Raw genomic sequence first — 22,999 nt, 5'->3', positions numbered from 1 at the left:
ACAATTTTGGATGTTATTGTGTGTTTCTTGATGTAATGAATGTCTGAGCGAAGGAATCATAACAATAACGAAAGTCAAAAATAGCGTCTAGTCATTTTTTTTTAAATCCAATCAGTTGTGCATAAATCATGTGGATAGAAACGTGAAATATAGAGAAATTAAAGTGTTTCGTATTTTTATAAAAGCCAATACATTGTACATAATTCTTCTGGGCATACAACTTAAACTGAGAAATTAATATGGTTCCAAATATAATTCCTAATGTTGCTGGAATTTTAATTTTGCCTTCACACTGTAGATGACCACAGAAACTTTTGCTCTTCCGAAATAAATTATTGCTGATTATTATAATGTACTGACCTGCTATAACATGTCATTATTTTTCTTCTTACTTTGACATGCACGTCACATTTATCAGCATTGGAAACAACTGAAAGCAGTGAGTGGTTCCCATTTTCAGCTACTTTTTGTATGACTCTTAGGCAATATTGAAATACCTATAGTAATCATGTCAAACACCCCCAAAATTTATACCATGTCTATTGAGGGAATAAACAGTAGTCCACTCATCCCATGTAGGCTTTCACGGCCGGCGTCTTTATCAGTAAACACTTCCGGGCTAAGTTGCCGTGGTCGATCTGTAGAACTTCTTCTCCCTGACGTTTCGTTCGCAACTACAGAGAACATCTTCCGAGGTGAGTCGACTACTGGCTGCTAGGAGTTTTTTTTTTTTTTCTTTATTGTATTTCAATTCCCCATCGGGGCGGGCTGGCAGCAGCATATGCGCTGCTCTTCAGGCGAAAGACATAGAACAAAACAATAGAAGACATTTAAAAACAGCAAAGGAGAGAATAAGGCGAACATAGATATAAAAAAGGGGGAACAACATGGAAGGCAATAGACAAAAAATGGGGTGACAAAAATGGAGATAAAAAACTGTTTAAAAGTAACACACACAAAAAGCCACACACTGCGACGATTAAAAGAACACAAGGCACAGTATGACTGGAGCATAAAGGTGTTGACGGGTGGCACAGCACATAACGTAACACTGACGGCGAACCTCAAGGCAGTACACAATTAAAATCACACCTCTTGACGCACACGAGAAACAGCACTAAACACAACACTGATGTGGCACACTGATGATGATCAATACAGAGGATCTGCCAGGTTCTAGGAGATGAGGGAGACCTGAAGAAGGGAGGGAGGGGAAGAGATGGGGGAGGGGAATGGGGGGCGCATGGAAGAGGGCCAGGTAGGGAGGGATGTGGGAAGGAGAGAGGCAAGTATGGGGTGCAGGGTCTCAGGGGAGGGGGGGATGGAGGAAAATCCGCTCTGGGAGAAGGAGGAAAGAGGAGAAGGGGGCCCTGGGGAGGGGGGGGGGAACAAGGCCAGGTTACAATTGGAAGGAAGGGTATATGTCACGGCGAAGTTCGTCATCCGGGAGGGGGAGGCGTTGGAAATTGCCCTGATGAAGGAGATGGAGGGTGTGGAGGTGGAGAGAGGGAGGGATACAGCGATAGAGGCGCGGCAATGGACGGGGGGTGGAGAGGAAGGAGGAAACCAGAGGGTGGGGGGGATCAACCCTGCGAACAATGTAAAGGATGCGGAGATGTTGGAGGAACAAGAGGAGGTGGGGGAAGGGGATCAGTTCATACAGGAGCTGTGTGGGGGAAGGAAGGCGGATACGGAAGGCAAGGCGGAGCGCATGGCGTTCAAGGATTTGGAGAGCCTTGTAAAAGCGGGTGGGGGTGGAGATCCAGGCGACGCTGGCATAACAGAGGATAGGACGGATGAGGGATTTGTAGGTGTGGAGGATGGTAGAAGGATGCAATCCCCATGTCCGGCCGGACAGGAGTTTCAGCAGGCGGAGGCGGGAATGGGCTTTCTGCTGGATGGTCAGGAGATGAGGGGTCCAGGTGAGGTGTCGGTCAAGGGTGAGGCCAAGGTACTGCTAGGAGCTGGGGCCGCCGCTTATATGGAGATCGAAGAAGGCGCCACCGCACGTCACGTGGCGTCGATGTGTAGCTATCTCTGGCTATCGTCTGTTCTCTCGATTGCAGGCAATCGATTGTCACGTGATTGATGTGATGCAACGTCGACCGCCATATCTTGTCCAATTTTAATCCTTCTTCTTTACGATTAAAATTGTATTGATGTTTGTGGATTTCAATTGCCTCTCTATACATACGTGTATAATAATGCGACGTCCTCGCTAGCATGCGTGTGTCACCAAATTTTATTTCGTGATCTCCATCCTTAAAAACATGTTCCGCTACTGCCGATTTGTCATGTCCCAAGCGACAGTTTCTTTTGTGCTCCGTCAACCGTGTATTGATGCTTCTTTTTGTAGTTCCTATGTAGACCCTACCACAACTACACGGAATTTTATATACCCCTGGGGTGGCTATGGGGTGACGAGCAGCTTTTGTTTATCTTAGGCATTCACTAATTTTTTTAGTAGGTCTGAAAATAGTCTCCACCTGAAACTTGGCTAGTACTTTCCCAATGCGATCCGTGATGTTATGGATGAACAGAAGAAATACTTTTCCAGCTGATGGTTGTTGCTGTCTCCTATTTTTAGGCATTTTTCTACGTTTTTCGTATAACCATTTTTCGCAAAAGCCATTCGTAAATGATTTAGTTCTTCTTGTAAGTAGCCTGGTTCACAAATATTATTGGCCCTATCCACTAGTGCTTTTATGACCCCCCTCTTTTGCCTAGGGTGGTGGTTTAACCTAACCTAACCTAACCTATGAGTTCTTATGGAGGTAGCGATCAGTATGTGTACCTTTCCTGTAGACCTTATGGCCTAAGGTCCCATCTGCCCGTTTGATAACTGATACATCCAAAAAGTTAAGTTGTCCATTCTTTTCTTTCTCCATAGTAAATTTGATCTTTGGGTTGATGCTATTTGTCCACCATCGCATACGAAACATCACTTCATGCTGTTGAGGTTATTTTGTCAAGTAGCCCACCCATTGTGACAGTGTTCAACATCATTTGGCAACTACTAGGAAACTTACTTTTTTATAGCTGATACTGCTTAAATAGTAAAATTTGAGTAACAACTATGGACGAAATATCATTGTTTTTTCACAGTATACAGCGTATAAAGTCAAATAATGAGGTGTTATAAACAGGTTACACTATAATAATCAGTAATAATTTATTTCTGAATAGCAAAATTTTCTGAGTTGATCTGCAACATGAACGCAAAGTTAAAATTCCACCAACATTCGGAATAATCTTTGGAACCACATTAATTTCTCGGTTTAACGTTTCTGCCTAGAAAAATTATGTTCAATCCATTAGATTTTATAAAAATACGAAACACTTTAATTTCTCCTGTTTCACGGTTCTGTTCACATGATTTATGGGCACTTAATCGGATTTCTTAAAGAAATGACTACTCGCTTTGACTTTCGTTGTGGTTATGGTTCCTTCGCTTAGATATTCGTTATGTTCATGAAACACACAATAACACCCCACATTCTTGGGATTAGAGCTTAATAATTAATTAGTTTACATTTCTGTCCACACAATCATGCACGACTTATGGGATTTTTTAAAAGTGACTACAAGCTTTTTTTGACTTTCGTTATGTTCATGAAATACCCAATAACATCCCAAATTCTTTGGATTACAGCTTAATAATTAATTATTTCACGTTTCTGTCCACATGACTTATGGACGATTCCTGGGATTTAAAAAAATTGCTGCAAGCGTTTTTTTTTTTTCATTACGGTTCCTTCGTTCAGACATTCATTATGTTGAAGTAACACACAATAACATCCAAAATTATTGGGATTCCAGCTTAATAACTAATTCAACCGGGCTGAACATACCACACAACTGCTGTAACTGCGTTTCTACACAATACACATGTACTTACATTTAGCTTTCACGTCACCGTGCAATCTCGGAGGTACAACCACAGTCTATGTTAGACTGTGGTACAACTGCAAAGATCGATATAAGTACTCCTGAAGTCGATTTAGTTTTATTTACATCTCGAAGACGTAGCGTTACATCACTATGACGTAGGGCTCTCCTCGCCCAGCGTGATATGAATGCTAGCTTACCGACAACAGAAACAAAGATGGAACAATTATAGAAATACGGTATGCGTCCCCATTTTGCAAATTTTTTGAAAATAATCCCAGAAAGGCCTCCTTCCTGACCTCTGTCAGAAAGTATTCTGAAAATTATATCAGCGTTCTAAATGTACCGGAATTTTCATTATTCACTCAGAGAGTATTTCATATTTATTCATCATCCCTTTCAAATCGCATAAATAACTTCAATGACACGCTGTTCCAATACTAATTTGCACACTTATGTTACAAGTTATGGCTGTTTTAAGCCTGCGATTTCTTCAAGAGTTGTCTTGAATGCTCACCATTATTTCTCCTACCTTTTCTGAACCAAAGAGCCCTGCAATAGGATGTTCCTATAGCATTTATTTCTGACAGTTTGATTTTGTGTCGTTTAATAACTACCCACATTTTCCCAGTAATTTCGTCTTTGAAAGCGTGTTCAGTTGCATAGCCATTCTTCACATGGTATTGCGGATAAGCACAAAGAAAGAAACTTTCACAAGACAACACTAAACTAGCTCTTCTTCAAAATCTTTACTCAGAAGTGTAGGTCTGGCTCTTTTTGTTTCTGCTGCTCCCTGAAGTGCACTGTACTTATTGTTGGACAAGTTCGGAATCGTTATTTTTTGGAACATTAAACTGCTCATTGGCCTTCTTCCAACTCACCTGTTTGGGAACTACATCAATAACTTTAGTCGTTATAGACAGACCACTTTTTTTTATCAACCCTTCGTATTACGCTCTGGGAATCAGCACGAGAGTAAGAGACTGTACTAATACTGAAAGAATTTTTAACGTAAAAAAAGTAAGGGGGTTCAGTTTACGCAACTTTAGGAAGTCGAGTTTACGTGACTAAAGCCTACATTTGGTAGAATAATTTTGAACCAAAGGTCTAAATCAAAATGTAAAAAGGTCTGATACAACAAATGCGTTGGAGTACAACGGACATGCCGTACGTGAATACAATATCAAAGATTAAGACGAAAAATACCAATTTTTTACATAGTGCTATGCGTTCACACTCTGTGTAAAATAACTGCACTTCATGTAATTTATTTGGCGCCCATCTGGTAGCATTCACGATACGGTGCTTGTTTCTACCACTGCACTGTAAAATACACCAAACATTTCTAGTAGAAAACTCGAAATTATTCTAGGAGCTTCAGATTTCACGTTGTTCACGCAGAGGTTATCTGTTACCACGGGATTTCACAAACAAGTACAACTATCGCAAATACATATAATTTTCAGAGGAAACGTTTGCACACATCAGTAGGCAAATTGTCAAAGAAGCAGCAGTCGAAGTACAATGGATATGCTGTGTGACGTGTGAATACCGGATCAAACATTACGACGACAAAAAAATACCACGTCTCCACATAGCGTTTACGCTCTGTATAAAATAACGGCACTTCATATAATTTATTTGGCGCCCGTTTGATAGCATTCACGATATAGGGCTTGTTTTTACTACCGGTACTACACTGTGAAGTACACCGAACATTTCTGTTAGAAAAACCAGCAACTATTCTAGAAGCTTCAGATTTCACTTCATACGCGCATAAATCATTTGATTTCACTGTACAAAACAGCAATATGAAAACGTCGCTACACATAATTTTTCATAAACAAGTAAAATTATCGCCAATACACAAAATTTTCACAGGAAACATTTTTCAAACATCAGTATGCATATTTTCAAAGAAGCAGCAGTGCTTTAGATTGTAAACAAGAATCAGCTGCTACCGATTTTCCAGTTCTGAGTTTTCATTGGTCGCTTGGTCAGAGCTGGGACGACGTGGTGGGGATAGTATCGTTTTTGTTCTCGCATCGACGGGTCCATTCCAGAGATCTCTGGAATCGAAACGCTCCTGTATATATACGGCGCGCTGGTGTTTCCCGCCACTGAGATTTCGCACTCGCTGGCGTTGGTTGTTGAGATTAGCGTCGTCTACACTTTTCGAAACTGTGAGGGTAAGTAAAAGTTTACGTGTAAGTGTAGGAGTTAATCATTTTAGAGAAGTCACAATGTAATTAATTTCTTGTTCTGTGTTTGCAGATGGATTTTTGCCCACTTAGAGCTCTGGTGGAGGAGCACTTGCCGATAGCAGATCGTGGATCGGGATTTTTTTCCGATGATATGTTTATTCCAAGAAGTATTACTATGCCTTTACGGTCGGGATACCTGCGTTCGTGGCGTCATCAGCCAATTCGTCGAAGCGGAAAATCACACATAAGAAAGTGGAAAGGAGGATTCGAGGTAACGACTTAATCGGGAAACTTACATTTGCATGTTGATGCAGCGAAGTAGGGCTGCGTCTGTTGCTGTTTGAAACTATTGTAACTTTCGCATGTTCGCCTGCCTTTTATACTATATATTCTCAACTTCAATTTGACAGTCTTGACAGCTATTAGCATTGTTTAACGTTGACACGCGTATTGCAATGCGTTCATCTAGTACAACAATAGAACATTTCTCGATGCCGAAACAACCTACGTGTGTTCGGTGGGTACCCCATATCAAAAAATGTAGTACTAAGAAATAAGTCTCTGTTGCTGATATAACCCCGTTTCATTACTGTTAAAGGACAGTTAGGTGATGGGTGTTACACTTCGACACACGCTCCAACATAATGAGCCACACCTCCCATAACAAGAATAAGCAAGGTTTTGCTTGACTGCAATGGTTGACTACTCTCACTTACATAGGTATTTCTTTCACCTTTTTGATGGTTTCTGAGCTCCTATATAAAACTTTAAAGTTTAACTGTGTTTCCTATATCTGCCGTTGTGCAACCTGAAAAACAGCAAGGATCATGAACACTTTCGGTTCATCGCCTATCTGAGACTTTGAAATCTGTCACTTTCAGTGGAACTCTCTCTGATCAGAATGTAGAAACCTACTACCCAATGTCAGCAACAGGAAAAACTGTAGTAACCAGCTGTTTGCTCTGCCCTTATACATTACAATGTAGTTCTCAGTGAGGAATCATCTTCCACTACAGTGGTCACTTAACCATGTGATTGTAGGTGACAGGTACCGCTATGGTAGTGTCTAAAAAGAAGATGTAAACATTTGCTGCACTGTAGTTGACCAGCGTTCACATATCCTCAGCAGATTTTAGGGAGTACTGAAGAAGTGGTTGAAAAGTAGGTACATGTTTTGAAATAGTCATATAAGGAAGGTAATTGAATCTACTTTTCAGTTTGAGAATGGAGGTTGAGGCCAGGAGGGTTACTGGAATGTAGGATATATTGCAGGTAAAGTTCCCACTTGCACAGTTCACAAAAGCCGATGTTGGTGGGAATGATCCATATGGCACAGGCTGTGAAGCAGTCATCGAAATGAAGAACGTCGTGTTGGGTGATGTGCTCAGCAACAGGGCGGTCCACTTGTTTCTTGGCCACAGTTTGTCGGCTGCCTTTCATGCTGACAGACAGCTGCCCACGTGGAATGCTGCACAGTGCTTGCAACTTAGCTTGTACATCAGATGACTAGTTTCGCAGATAGGCCTGCTTTTGATGTTTGTGACGAGAGTGGAGTAGGTGGTGGTGGTGAGAGGATGTATGGAATAGGTCTTGTATCTAATTCCGTTGCAGGAATGTGAGCCACAAGTAGGGGGGGGGATGTATAGTGGGCAGGACATTTCTCATTTCAGAGCATGACGAGAAGTAGTTCAAACCCTGGCAGAGAATTTAATTCAGTTGCTCCTGTCGTGGGTGGTACTGAGTTACGAGGGGAATGCTCCTCTGTGGCCAGATGGTGTGACTTTAGGACACGGTGGGTGACTAGAAATATGAAGCAAGGGAGATTTGTTTTTGTACGTGGTGGGGAGGGTAATTATGATCTGTGAAGGCCTCACTGAGACTCTTGGTATATTTTGAGAAGTGCTGCTCATCACTGGATGTGACGGTCATGGTGGATAGGTGCTAAAGAAAGGAGCTTCTTGGTACGGAACAGTTGGCAGCTAGAGGAGGTATTGTTGGTGTTTGGTAGGTTTGATCTGGAGAGGTACACTGGTGTAACCATCTTTTGAGGTGGAGGTCAACATCTACGAAGGTGGCTTGTTGGGTTGGGTAGGATCAGATAAAGTGAATGGGGGAGAAGGTGTTGAGGTTCTGGAGGAACGTGGGTAGGGTGCCCTCACCCTCGATCCAGTTCACGATTATGTCCTCAATGCTCTGAACCAGGTGAGGGGTTTAGGATTCTGGTCATTTAGGATGATTCCTCTAGATGACCCATGAATAGGTTGTCATAGGATGGTGCCATGCGGGTGCCCATAATCGTACACCAGATTTGTTCATAGGTAATGCCTTCAAAGGAGAAGTAATTGTGGGTGAGAATATTTGGTTATGGTGCCTAGGAAGGAGGTAGTAGGTGTGGAATCCATCAGGTGTTGGGAGATGTAGTATTCAGTAGCAGTAAAGCAATGGGCATTAGGGAGTTAGTGTAAGGGAGATGGCATCAGAAGTGTCGAATGGGGTACCATGTGCTCAAGGAACAGGAACTGTGGAGAGTCAGTGGAAGAAGTGGTTGATATCTTTTATATAGCAGGATAGGTTGTGGGTAGTAGGCTGAAGGTGTTGGTCCACAAGAGCTGAGATTCTCTCAATGGGGGTATAGTAACTGGCCACAATGGGGCATTTGGGGTGGTTGGGTTTATGGACTTCAGGAAGCACATAGAAGCTAGGTGTGTGGGGTGTAGTAGGGGTGAGAAGAGAATATGGGGAGAGGTTCTGAGATGGGCCTAATGATTTGAGAAGGGACTGGAGATCCTGCTGGATTTCTAGAATGGGTCAATGTGGCAGGGTTTGTAGGTGGACGTATCTGACAGCTGGCGAAGTCTTTGTGCTGGGTAATCATTGTGGTTCAAAGCGACAGTGGTGGAGCCTTGCCTCACCATCATTCCCCAAATAACTCGAAATGCAAACTAACCTCAGATCCGCTGAAAGAACCTCAGTACATCACCTAACAACTGATCCTGACCTTATAATCCTAACTGCTGACAAAGGCTCCATCACTATTTTTTTGAACCGCAAACGTTACCTGGCAGAAGAACTCCGCCAGCGGTCTGATACATCCACCTACAAACCCTGCCATTGTGACCCCATTCCAGAAATCCAGCAGGATCTCCAGTGTCTCCTCAAATCCTCAGGTCCATCCCAGAACCTCTCTCTGGAATCCATCTCTCCCCTCACCCCTACCACTCCCTGCACTTGTATCTTCTGCATGCTTCCTAAAGTCCATAAACCCAACCACTCAGGACATCCCATTGTGGCTGGTTGCTGTGTCCCCACTGAGAGAATGTCTGCTTTTGTAGACCAACAGCCTATAACCCGCAACCCATCCTCCTATATAAAAGATACCAACCATTTCCTCCACTGACTCTCAACGTTCCTGCTGCCTAACCACACGGTGCCACCTTCCTTCAACTAACATACCTAATGAACATGGCCTTACCACTATTGAACAGTACCTTTTACAATGCCCAATGGATCCCAAACTGCCAGCCTCCTTCCTAGTCGCCACCACCAACCATATCCTCACCCATAATTATTCCTCCTTTGAAGGCATTACGTACAAACAAATCCGGGATACAGCTACCCCCATGGCATCATCCTGTGCCAACCTATTCGTGGGCCATTGAGAGGAATGCTTCCTAAACACCCAGAATCCTAAACCCCTCACCTGGTGCAGATTCATTGATGACATCTTTATGTAGTCTGGCTTCAGCTGCCAGAGACTGTGGTCATGTGTGTGTGACCCCAGCACTTTGTGTTCACTGCCCTCAACCTTTGATGGTTCGCCATTTCCTGACGGAATGCCCTTTTTTAACCACTTTAAGTTTGCCCCTCCCTCCTCAGTTTTGACGTTGCTATGTTTGCCCTAAAACAAAACAAATCGAAACAATGTGGGTGCGCGCACGGGCTCGTCATCTATTTTTGACAAAGGCTTTGTTGGCCAAGAGCATAATTTATGCTGAGTAGCAACTATTCTTTTCTTTTCAAAAATACCATTACCATCCACAGTTGTGCGCGCACGCACACACACACACACACACACACACACACACACACACACACACACACACACCATTTATCGGAGCCATTCTCAAGCGATGATCTTTCACAACTGATTTTTATTTTCCAAAAATTTTCTGTCATACTAACCTAGTCCTGGCAGTTACTAACATAACAAAGTCAAAATCAACCAAATCTGTCAGGTCTTTCTTAACCGATGATATTTCGTACATATGGCAGTTTATGTTAAGTTCCGACTTTTCCGTTGGGTTTTCCAAAACTTTTTGTTTATACTAACCTAGTCATCAGAATAACAAACACAGCAAAAAAGAAAAAAATCAACCAAATTGGTCAAGATGTTCTCAGCTGGTGATCTTGTATACATGTGGCAGTTAAATTTTATTTATAATGGCATCAGTTTTTGAGGGTTCATTATGGCCTCATTCCATGGTCAAATAGTCATGGTTCACATGCTCTTACAGAACCTAGTAGATTACATTAAATAGCTAAACATTAAGTTTATTATCAGTTGAGTTTGTGAACGAGAACGGCTCAGTGAAGTATCTGAAGTGGAACAGTTCTCACCATACCATATCTCTCATTGTTATTGTATCTACATAATGTAGTACCATCTGAATAGCGGAAAGTGTTAGTTTGAAATTATTTTTTGACGTGTGTGCATGTGCCAACTACAGTTCGTTGTTCATTTGCTAGAGCTGTGTATTGGGATTCATACTTCACTCATCCCTACTTCATCCAGCTCCTTCACTAGGAATACATAAAGGTTACCTTGTGAACATCTGAGTATCCAATTACTGAGTGCTTTCTATGCAATGTGGACCACTTGGAACGTCTCACCTTTTTAAAGTAGCTGCATGTTTTAAATATTTTATGATTTTTATGAATCATTCCTAAGATTTTTTAAAATATCATGTTTGCTTTTAGGTGTAACTGTTTTATTGCAGTACTGTAGTTTCATCTTTTGTGCCATTTTTAAGGGTAAGGATTATGTTATCTTTCTGCATAAAATAGGGTAATAATAACAGTATTGTACAGCTGTGTTGCTCGTGGTGGTAATAAAGTCTGTTGTTGTTGTTGTTTGTAGCATGAGTAGTTTTGTTATTTGCATGCGGGTTGAAGTCTGTCATCGTGATCATGTAAATAAAAAACATACTCTTGTGATTGATATGATAACAAACAGCGACACTACTACTCTCAAGAATGACACCTGGTATAATAACATTATTTTAACCTGTTCCTATGATATAATATAACCACACATATTATGCTTCAAAATAACAACTTTTGAGTTGAAACTGCAATTGTGCAATAAAACAGTTAACGCTGAAAATAAATGTGATGTTATTTTTAAAATGTATAAAAGCTGTGGACCTGTATTACAAGAAGTAAATGGACATTCCTAAACTGATACAGAGTATAACTTACTGTCATTGGCAAGCTAGTTTGTAGCCATCCCACACTTACTTTCCATATTAAAGCCATTCTTTTGTTAATGTGGTGGCGTGTTGTATGCCCCATCAAAGGTAAAATATGTACATGGAAGAGTGATTTCTGTATTTCTTGAACACTTTCTTCTATGAAAAAATATCAGTAACTGAATTCGGCCAAGTAATGCAAATTTGACTGACAGTCTGCAGTTAAATAATAATATGAGGAGGAAAAAAAATTAAGTCGTTTGCGATGTAAACCTTCCGTACAAAACAAAATACTGTATGCAATTTTTGTTAGGATTTTATGTTGACAGTTGTTTCTTTTGTAGGTAAATCTTGATGTCCAGCATTTCAAACCTGATGAAGTATCAGTGAAGATTAGAGATGATTTTATTGTAATTGAGGGTAATCATGAGGAACGTCAAGACCAACATGGTTTCATATCAAGACAGTTTACCCGTCGTTATAAATTGCCTGAAAATACTGACATAGATGCTGTAACATCAAAGTTATCATCAGATGGTGTTCTCACCATTAAAGCACCCAAAAAGGTATGTATGTACCTCAGTGTACATTCTTTTGACATAAAATTCATAGGGCAAGCATTGTGATTAAAGCAAAATTGATTTTTTATTTCACTTCTAATTTATCGATCATCTGTTTACAAGCGGAGTTCGTGGTTACATTTTGCACAGATATCTGCTTTAGGTCCTCAGAACAGTGCTATGAAATTGGACAGACATTGTTACCTTTTCTGCCAGTTGCTAAACTAGGAGTGCCTGGGGAGACAGAAGCACATAATGAAGTTGTTGAGACTTCCTTCATTGATAGTGAACAAGATAAGGGTTCTTGGAGACAAGTTATGTTGTTAGTTACACAGCCCCTCTTACAACTGCTGTGGTGCAGATACCCTCTTGTTCAAAAATTTGGTGTCATTTTCAAAATTTTGCAGGTGTTGAAATGCAAGAAAGGCAATGTTTAGAAGTGTCTGTAGCAGCAATGGTGCAGGGGTGGGACAACCTCAATCAAGACAGAGATGACAGAAAGGGTGGCATTTGCATTGAGGAGGAATACACACAAAAAGTGGTAGTAATAGTATTAGAGCAAGTGGCAGTGATGTAACTGTTCCAGAAACTGGACATACTGTAATGGCTATACCAACAGGGAATGAGAAGCTTTTAGCTTTATATATCGATCTGTGGATGGGAAAAAAGTGCTTCAGTAGTTTAGAGATAGAAGAATCTGTTAGGCACAAGCCCCAGTGAGTCGACATGAAAGGAGCACTATTCACCAAACATTTGACTTAGACTGGCACAAATTAGAAAATAGTTGTTCAGCCGTAGAAAATCTTTTGGACCAAAACATTGTACAGGAAAGCAGTATTGGATTGAAGTGCTGTATCACGTAATCAAAGTGAGTCTTTTCTCATGGAAAGAGGTTTAGCTTTTGAGTGGTGATTGTGACCTAGAGATCGTCAATGTGGCAATTTTTTGGGTGTCTCATAGAGTTTTTGGCGAAGTTCTGTCCACTTGTGATTGAGAATTTAAGTACAATTGAAATGTCTCAACAAGGAGGAAACCACATAGTTCATTACCTGTTACATGATGTTCAGAACGAGTAAGTTGAAATAGCTGGATACTTTATTTGCTGAATTATTTTAACAGAAGTAAAACATAGAAAATGCTTCTGTTATGGTTGATTTGACTCCCAGTGAAGTGTGAAGAGAGCAAAATGTGTTTATACTGAGCTACATTGCCCACAGTGAAAAGTGATCTAGCCTTGCTTGGTGGTGAATCCTCCATCACTATGCATGCATCAGTCAACACATTAAAGCTTCATGGCATGCATGCTGTGGAAATGAGTGTGGATTTGCTTCAAAAATAAATAACTTTCTTCATTCTAGTCCCAAAAGATAGAAACTTTGGAAAGAAAATATCCATGGGCTGTCGGAAATGAAGATAGTCTGTGTGGATACCTGATGTGGGTCCGTGTGCTAAGCATTTGCCAGGATTACAAAGGGCGATTGAATGTTCTTTTAATTTTAATTTGATTACAGAGCTATGTATATATCCAAAGGGCATCCAGAAGTATTTGAAATCATTTCAGAGTGTGTCATTGTCTTAAGTATGGTACAAAGTACTAACTTCGCTAAACATGTGTGTCATTGTGTTTCCAGCAAGGGAAGTCACAATAGATGTTGAGAAGTGCCAGTATTAGGAGTTAAGTGCAAGAATCAAATGAATTGAGAAATAGTTGGGATAATATTTATGCAGAAAGTTGCAAGGTGGCATAAAATTTTGATATAACTCCTGACTTGATTGTTACAATCATGCAACAGAAACACAGAAGGGCAAAAGAAAGCTCTTTGTAGATGAAACACCAGAAGAAGGTTTAAACCTCAGCTCAGAGGAAAATTTTAAACTAAATGTTATCAGTGTTATTCTAGATACAGTTGCAGGAAACCAAATTACAAAGTATGCTGAATAGGTAACATGATGGACACATTTGATTCCTTATGGAACTACATAAGCCTAAATGATTCTACACTATCACAGCACATAGAGAACATGGCATCTTTGAGCAGTGTTTAGACTGGATCAGATGTACTTTCCGCTCCAATTGAACCATAGTGAGGAGGTCCTCCAGGATGTAGCACATGTCAGAAGAACAAGAATATACAATAAATATTTAAAATAGGAGCAAATTTGCTAATGTACCTTCCACACACCCCAAGTGGAATGATTGTCATAGATGTGAAAAGAGTCAAAAAAGTTTTTAAACATATTTTTATTTATAAGGTAATAAACACTGAATAGAAGAATCATTTTACAACACTTATTTACAATCTTTGGATTACTGCACTGAATTTGTACAGAAATTAGATTGTACTAATATTCACATTGTTTTTTTATATTATTAGTAAAATGTATGCACAAGCATGCACCCCTCCCCCCCCCCCTCTGCCTACCACCCACACACACACACACACACACACACACACACAAACAGACTCACCCCAATTGTTTCTACTAAGAAATTCATCAATGGAGTAGAAAGAGTTGACCACAAATAAATCCTTTAGGCTCCTCTTAAACTGAAGTTTATGGCTACTGGCAAATTATTGAAAATTTGTGTACCTGAATAATGGACACCTTTCTGGACCATTTAAGTGACATTAAATCTTTGTGAAGGTTACATGTAGTATTGATCCCATGAACTGAGCTGTTGGTTTGAAAAAGAGATATATTTTTAACAATATACAGGGTGAAATTTTTTTTTTTTTTTTTTTTTTTTTACAAACATTCGATATGCAAACCATGAGTGACCTGGCAGACATCAATACGGTAATTGAATTCTTGCCATACCTGTCCCAGCATCGCACTGTCGACTGTGGCAGTCTCTTCCCGTATTCTCTCCAGAGCTCTGCTACATCACGTGGTAGAGGCAGCACATACACCAGATCTTTAATGAGTCCCCACAGATTAAAGTCACATGGAGTGAGATCTAGTAATCGAGGAGGCCATTTCATGAAACAGCGATACATCTTCTGTAGCATGAGCAATCCATCGATGCGGAAGCTCCGTGTTCAGGTACCCACGAACTTCGTGATGAAAATGGGGTGGAGTACCATCCTGCTAGAAGATGAATGGAGAGTCTGTTTGCATCCGAGGCATCAGTCATTGCTGCAACTTGTCCAATTAGGTATATCCAGTGATAGTGCCCTCGGCGAAGAAGAATGGCCTGTACAGTTTTAGACGTGACAAGGCACAAAGAACATTTACTTTTGAGGAATCACGCTCGAATTCAATGCATTCGTGTGGATGCTTTGTACTCCAGATTCAACAGTTGTGCTTGTTCATTTTCCCATTAGTGTGAAAAGTGGCTTCATCACTAATTTAAGCAATCAGTAATGCCTTCCTCATTCAGTTGTTGCAACTGTGAACAAAACTCAAAATGCTTGCCTTTGTCGTTATCATTGAGTTTCTGCACTAGCTCCAATTTGAATGGTTTCATAAACAGCTTCTGTCGCAGGGCTTTCCACACTGTTATTGGAGCCATTTCGATTTCACGGGATCCGCAACGCTCCAATTTCTTTGGACTCCTTATGAATGTCCCTCATATGTGCTCCAAATTCGCTTCACTCATACTGGGACGTCAGCTTCTCTTTACCAGGCACAAGCAACCCGTCATAACGAATTTGTTGTGCCAGTGGTAAATGGCCTTCCTTGTTGGTGGCTTCTTACCATACTTGGTTCTAAACATTCTGTGAATAGCTGTAGCACACTTGTTTTTATTTTCCAATCTCCAACACACAGAAAGCTCACTCTGCTCTTGAACTTGCCACGTTTGCAACTAGCACCGACTATCAGCAAATTACCAAACTACATTGTGGCGGTATAAATGAAAAAAAAACTTTCAGGGTTTCTCTTCAAAATGACATATGTATGATATCTGTATAACGTTTGGTTCTTGTGGAATAAATAATTGAAAGTGTTCCCAGACTTTATGTACACCCCATATATTGGGAAGAAGCAGTAATATTCCTAGTTCCCTAAACAGGCCTGAGCTGGATGTTCGTAAGCAGAGTGTGAAAGAAGAGACTTTACAGTTAAAAAAAAGATTCATGCCGCTAGTTTTGGGTCTGGCTTGTTTAGCCACTTCCCTCTATGTGCCCTCTCAATGCTCTTCATAACTGCAGTTTTAATAACGTGTTTCCAGATGTAATGGTAACCTTATGGATTTTCTGCTTTTCGCCTGTTACTGTTGTACAAGCACAGCGGTCACGGGACATTCTTGGAGAACTACTACGGGGCAAGAGCAGCTTGTTGAATTAACTATGATCACAATAGTCAGAATGAGGCTGCTCGTTAGATTACACTGGAATAAAAAAAAAAAAAAGACACATCTGAAGAAGCTAGAAAGAAAGTATAGATTTGTAAAGTATAGACTTTATGTAAAGTGTGAGCATTAAATTTTTTTTTTTTTTTTTTTTTTTTTTTTTTTTTTTTTTTTTTTTTTTTTTTTTAAAAAGGTGTTATTTGATTATTTTGTGCATTAAAATTTTTCAGGCTTTATCTAAACATCAAATGTTAAAAAGTAAAAAAAAATGGGAAGGGGCCTAAGAACACTTAACTGGGGCCTGAAAATCCAGTGCCGGCCCTGCTCACTGTCTGGACTACAATTGAGTTCTCCTCGAATCAAGGCAACTTGTACACATGACAACACTGTACAAAAACACCTGAAGAGTAGATCAGCCAACAAAATATTGTTTGCTAAAGGAAACTGTCAACTCTTCCAAGGAACTTCAAAACATACCATGAATTAATTACAGTATGAGAACCTCAGAAATTATTAATGTCTCATGGTTAGGGTTCACAGTTGTGTAGAATTTTTTGAAAGACATTGTGTCCGACATGGACTGTAGAAAATTATTTATATCACTTCACTACTACTATTTCAGCCTTTGGGCCATTATTCAGTGGTACTGCAAATGCTAGGACATATACAAAACATAAAGCTCAGGGCCTATATATATAGTCACACAGACACACTGTCACTTACATTTTACTTCAACACATTTCAGATTTTTAAAATACTGAGATATGTATACATGTCATCGTCAAAGTTGAGCAGTAACATCAAATGATGCAAAACTCTGTTAATTGTGAAATGATGTAAATTATGTAACCTTTTGCCAGTGTTACCATACTTAACACAAATCACTATAAATTGATATTCTAAGACACTATTTACACGTGAACAGAGGCCATTGGTGTAAAAATAAATTCTTCAGTCATATTTTCTGTGCTTATCAGAGATGGCATATTACAGAGATAACACTTGTAAGCTTAATATCAATGTCATTTTACATCTCTTGACAATATACAGTTTCTATGTGATAATCTACATCCATACTCCGCAAGCCACCTGACGGTGTGTGGCGGAGGGTACCCTGAGTACTTCTATCGGCTCTCCCTTCTGTTCCAGTCTTGTACTGTTCGTGGAAAGAAGGATTGTCGGTATGCCTCTGTGTGGGCTCTAATCTCTCTGATTTTATCCTCATGGTCTCTTCGCGAGATATACGTAGGAGGGAGCAATATACTGCTTGACTCCTCGGTGAAGGTACGTTCTCGAAACTTCGACAAAAGCCCGTACCGAGCTACTGAGTGTCTCTCCTGCAGAGTATTCCACTGGAGTTTATCTATCATCTCCGTAACGCTTTCGCGATTACTAAATGATCCTGTAACGAAGCGCACTGCTCTCCGTTGGCTCTTCTCTATCTCTTCTATCAACCCTATCTGGTACGAATCCAACACTGCTGAGCAGTATTCAAGCAGTGGGCGAACAAGCTTACTGTAACCTGCTTCCTTTGTTTTCGGGTTGCATTTCCTTAGGATTCTTCCAGTGAATCTCAGTCTGGCATCTGCTCTACCGACGATCAACTTTATATGATCATTCCATTTTAAATCACTCCTAATGCATACTCCCAGATAATTTATGGAATTAACTGCTTCCAGTTGCTGACCTGCTATTTTGTAGCTAAATGATATGGGATCTATCTTTCTATGTATTCGCAGCACATTACACTTGTCTACATTGGGATTCAATTGCCATTCCCTGCACCATGCGTCAATTCGCTGCAGATCCTCCTGCATTTCAGTACAATTTTCCATTGTTACAACCTCTCAATACACCACAGCATCATCTGCAAAAAGCCTCAGTGAACTTTCGATGTCATCCACAAGGTCACTTATGTATATTGTGAATAGCAACGGTCCTACAACACTCCCCTGCGGCACACCTGAAATCACTCTTACTTTGGAAGACTTCTCTCCATTGAGAATAACATGCTGCGTTCTGTTATCTAGGAACTCTTCAATCCAATCACACAATTGGTCTGATAGTCCATATGCTCTTACTTTGTTCATTAAACGACTGTGGGGAACTGTATCGAACGCCTTGCAGAAGTCAAGAAACACGGCATCCACCTATGAACCCGTGTCTATGGCCCTCTGAGTCTCGTGGACGAATAGCGCGAGCTGGGTTTCACACGACCGTCTTTTTCGAAACCCATGCTGATTCCTACAGAGTAGATTTCTAGTCTCCAGAAAAGTCATTATACTCTAACATAACACATGTTCCAAAATTCTACAACTGATCGAGGTTAGAGATATAGGTCTATAGTTCTGCACATCTGTTCGACGTCCCTTCTTGAAAACGGGGATGACCTGTGCCCTTTTCCAATCCTTTGGAATACAGTCATAAGATACAATGGGGGCAGGATATGAAAATTTATTTATAACAGAGGACTGTGAGTATACATACACTTGTTTAATGATCAAACTGATTTAAGAAATAGAAGATTTTTATGTGACTTCCAGTCCTTTTATAAAAGTAACATTGCGTAAGGGCACATGACCTTTTCCTATTAAATGTAGGTATACTGGCCTAACATTTTGTAGATATGTCTGTTCCTTTATTTTACAATATGTTTGATGCTTAGGATGTAATTATTAAATAACATCAGAGACTGATACGTGCTACCATTTTTATTTTCATCTTTATCTTATATTTAGAATTTCTTATCTTACATGATATATTAGCTCTTCATAAATTCTGTGTATCAAGTTTTGTAAGTGTTTCTAAAGTTTTCTCCTGCCTTGCAATTTTATCTTTGGACTGGATTTTGTCTAATCTATTTTAGTAGTGCATCATAATATGGTTCAATAAATTCTTACATTGTTGTTGCTAATATTTTAAGTACATTGGTTTTGTATTATTACATTTACGTGTGGTTCCTATGTAATTACATTATTTTTCCGATGTTAGAGATCAGTAAAAAGACATACCCTGTTTTTATGAGGGTGACATTTTGTTACATGAGTTCTCAATTTGTTGTCCCGCACTCTAGGCTGTTTTCACAGGCAAGCATTTTGTGCCTTCTGTACTTTTCCATCTGTGATATTTAAGATTACTATTCCCAGGTTCTGCATGAGCACCCAAGTCACTGTGAGACCTTTGCAACTTATGACTATATCATCACATAGAAAGCTTTATACTGTCAAAAGATGTAAAAGGATGTTACGATATGAAGCTTGTAGTTGTTATCACTGGAATGTACTATTTATGATAAGTGCACAAAAAGATATTACTTGTGAATGTATTTAGATGCCAGCAGCCTCGGTTTACATCTAAACAGTGTGTTAGGACATTGGTTTATAATGTTTGTGTTAAGGATGTTCACACTGGCAACTGTTTGTGTAATTTACATCATTGCACAATGACCAGAACATCGCCCTTATTTGGTGTTACTATATTTCTACAGTGAAAAGACTTAGCTTTGACGATGACATGTACACAGGTCTGAAGATTTTAAAAGTCTGACATTTACTGAAGCAGAATGTGATACTGTTTTCACTTTTTTTTATGTACTACTGTCTGATGGCCTGTTTGTACGACTCCTCATTTTTTTAAACATACTACTGTCTGATGGCCTGTTTGTGCAACTCCATATATAAGCCCTGTGCTTCATGTTTAGGGTATCTTTTAGCTTCTGCAGTACCATTTGATAATAGTCCAAATGCCAAAATTGCAATAGTGAAGTGAAATAAATAATTTTATGCAGTAAATGGCAAATGTGATGTGCTGAAAAAAATCTTAAATAATGTTGCTGCTCATTGGTTTGTTACAGGCACCCTTAAAAGACTCAACTGAGCGTGTAGTGCCTATTGTCCAGACAAATAAACCAGCTGTCACAAAAGCAGGACATGAGAATCCAGATGATAAGCAGGTCCAGACAAATAAACCAACTGTCACAAAAGCAGGACATGAGAATCCAGATGATAAGCAGGAGAAAATGGAAGCATAAATAATTAACTTTATGTGAAGTATTACTCCGTTTGAAAGATTCCATTTTCTGGAATAAAAAGACTGATTGTACTTTCCATTATTTACCTTTTTATTTATTTCTTCTACTGCAACTGTAAGACTGGCTTCACCAGATTTGAGTAATGTACTTTTTTAAGAACATTTTATGAATAAAGCACAGATAATTAAAGAGAGTGTTATTTTTTATTTTCTCTGTTACACTTATTGGGCATATTAAAAGCAGGAAGAGAGAACTTCAAAACTGAATCCTGTTCATGACATTTTACTTGTAACAAAATTATTTAAGAAGAAATTTTCAGTGACTCGCTTTAAATAATTGACACACAAATATTTCTGAAAGGAATTTACACACAAAAGAAACATTTTTGTACTATCAAATATCTTCAGTTGTATCAGTACAGGACATTACTTAAGAGTACAAAGTAGGTAGGAAATAACAGGAAGATTTCTTAAAATTTTCTTTGGTTTAGTGTGACACTGAACTGAACTGTCTGAAGAGAGCAATTTCCAAAATGCATAGACTTTTGTTTGGCAGAATTCATGGTAGACATCTTAACTGAATCTAATGTGAAAATAAACATTTTCTCTATTTAGAAATACTACTTTTTGGCAATTCTAAATGTGAATGTTGTTTTCTATCCAACTACTAATGTTCTCAAGATTGATTTTTTTTTTTTTAATTTTTTATGAGGTAAAACTTTTATTCGTGTAAATAACCTAAAAAATCATATATGCCTAGAGCCATAAGAAAAATTAATCTATTATGCTTACCTATTATAGACTCATAAGTAAAACTTAACAAGTGGTGAAACTGCATTGAAACTCAACACCTGAGGAACCTGGGGTGAAGTTCTTTTGTGAACAAACATTTGTAAAGGCAGCAAGAATGTGACTGAACAAACACAGCAACACTGTGACACAGTCAATGCAGCAACAATTATGTATAACAGTCTAGTATTGGTATGAAGAAATGATTGCAGTGTCTGTATGTTAACTTATGAATTAGTCCTGGAGGCCACAAATGTTGAGGGGAAAGTTCCTGTAGATTAAATACAGGATTAAAGGAAACCACTCACCAAAAAGCAGCAGGGTCCTTGATAGGCACCCTCTGGATCATCAAATGATAACTCCGAAAGTAGCAAAGTTTCTTTTGTGTTTGCCAAACGGCAGCTCAATGCTTCTGCTTTTTGAGGACTTGTATCCTGTACTCCTCATGTAGGCCACAGTTCTTTTTGTTGCATCAGGCACTTGAAATCATTACAGTTGTTACTGCGAAAATGTTGCACATTTAAACTGGGTGAATTGAAGAAATTTAGCTTGTATGTTTTAGGAATGTATCTCAGAAATTTTAAGTGGAAAAATAATCATTGCCAAGGCTAGCAGAGTTTATAAAATTCTGAAAGGACATCTGATAAACAGTATTTGTGGTCACCATGATAAGACACAAGGTGGTTAGCCAGTTCTTACTATTAAAGAAGAAGAGGCTTTACTGATGGGACTTCTCAGTTGTGAAAACTGGGAATTTTTGCTTTCTGCGATGGATGTATTCTTTCCAGATCCAAACTCCAAATCAGTATGAATGGGTGCTAGTTCAGTACTGCTCCAAGAAAACAATTAAACACAACATCAGAAAAGTTCTTACAAAATACCAAGGACAACTTACATTCCTGCACAGAAATGAGTCTTTTTTGGTGTCACCAGTAATTAATGACAATGACACAATCGAAACCTGACAATGCCAGTAGTTGCTGGAAAGGGTAATTTTTCTTTTGATGTTGACATTTCAGGGTTTATTGTTCAGTGATCATGTTTTTTGTGTGTTTCTTTGGAATTTCATAACAACTTCAGGTGAAACACACTTAGTCGAATAATATAGTTAATCGAGTTAGATAGTCAACAACTTGCAAACAGTTAGGGATGGGTTTAACACATTTTGAAACTAATGAAAAAAAGAGTACTATTGTCGAGAATCAGGGTTTTCACCCTGACTAGAACCGCACCTGAGTGACACACCTCGTAATGGTTGCTTCAGTGTGTTGCTAGAGGGGATTGTGAGTCTTGAATGAAGCCAATGGTGACATCAGCACCCAAAGTGAGCTAGGTATGGTCAAGCTGAATGTTATAAAGATGGTCTAGTGTAGTCTGTTGTTGCCCCTGGGGGTAGTGAACGTTGACTGAGTAATGATGTACAAAGAATAACGTGGGAGTGCATGTGAGAACAGAGTATGGACAAACGTACAGAAACATCAAACACATCACACATTATTACTCATAATACCATGCGGGAAAACCGTTGGCATTCATAACAGCGTCTCAGAATGGATAAATACAGATCATGTATGATTTTTAAGGGAATCTTATACCATTCTTCCTGCAAAATAATGGCAAGTTATCCTAATGTTGATGGAGGTGGATAGCAATCACGCACCACAAAGGATCAATAATATTGAGATCTGATGACAGGGGTGGGCAGGTGAGATGCGACACTTCATCCAAGTGCTCACAAAAACCAGTTCTGGACGATGTGAACTTTGT

General features: G+C 39.5%; 1 protein-coding gene across 2 annotated transcripts; it reads left to right on the top strand.

The window, feature by feature from the left end:
* The first annotated feature begins 6,167 nt into the window (after positions 1-6,167).
* On the top strand, positions 6,168-20,633 carry LOC124622372 (protein lethal(2)essential for life-like). 2 transcript variants are annotated; one of them, XM_047148053.1, is made up of 4 exons: positions 6,168-6,363; positions 11,905-12,126; positions 20,268-20,366; positions 20,427-20,633. In XM_047148053.1, the coding sequence occupies exons 1-4, from the start codon at positions 6,244-6,246 to the stop codon at positions 20,442-20,444; spliced, it is 459 nt and encodes a 152-aa protein (XP_047004009.1). In that variant the 5' UTR covers positions 6,168-6,243; the 3' UTR covers positions 20,445-20,633. The 2 variants fall into 2 exon arrangements, with proteins under 2 accessions (XP_047004009.1, XP_047004008.1); XM_047148052.1 differs by having other exon boundaries at positions 20,268-20,633.
* The last annotated feature ends 2,366 nt before the right edge of the window (positions 20,634-22,999 follow it).

The sequence above is a fragment of the Schistocerca americana genome, chromosome 7 (genome assembly GCF_021461395.2).
Source record: "Schistocerca americana isolate TAMUIC-IGC-003095 chromosome 7, iqSchAmer2.1, whole genome shotgun sequence".
Classification (NCBI taxonomy): Eukaryota; Metazoa; Arthropoda; class Insecta; order Orthoptera; family Acrididae; genus Schistocerca; species Schistocerca americana.
This window is presented reverse-complemented; position numbering and strand designations above follow the sequence as displayed.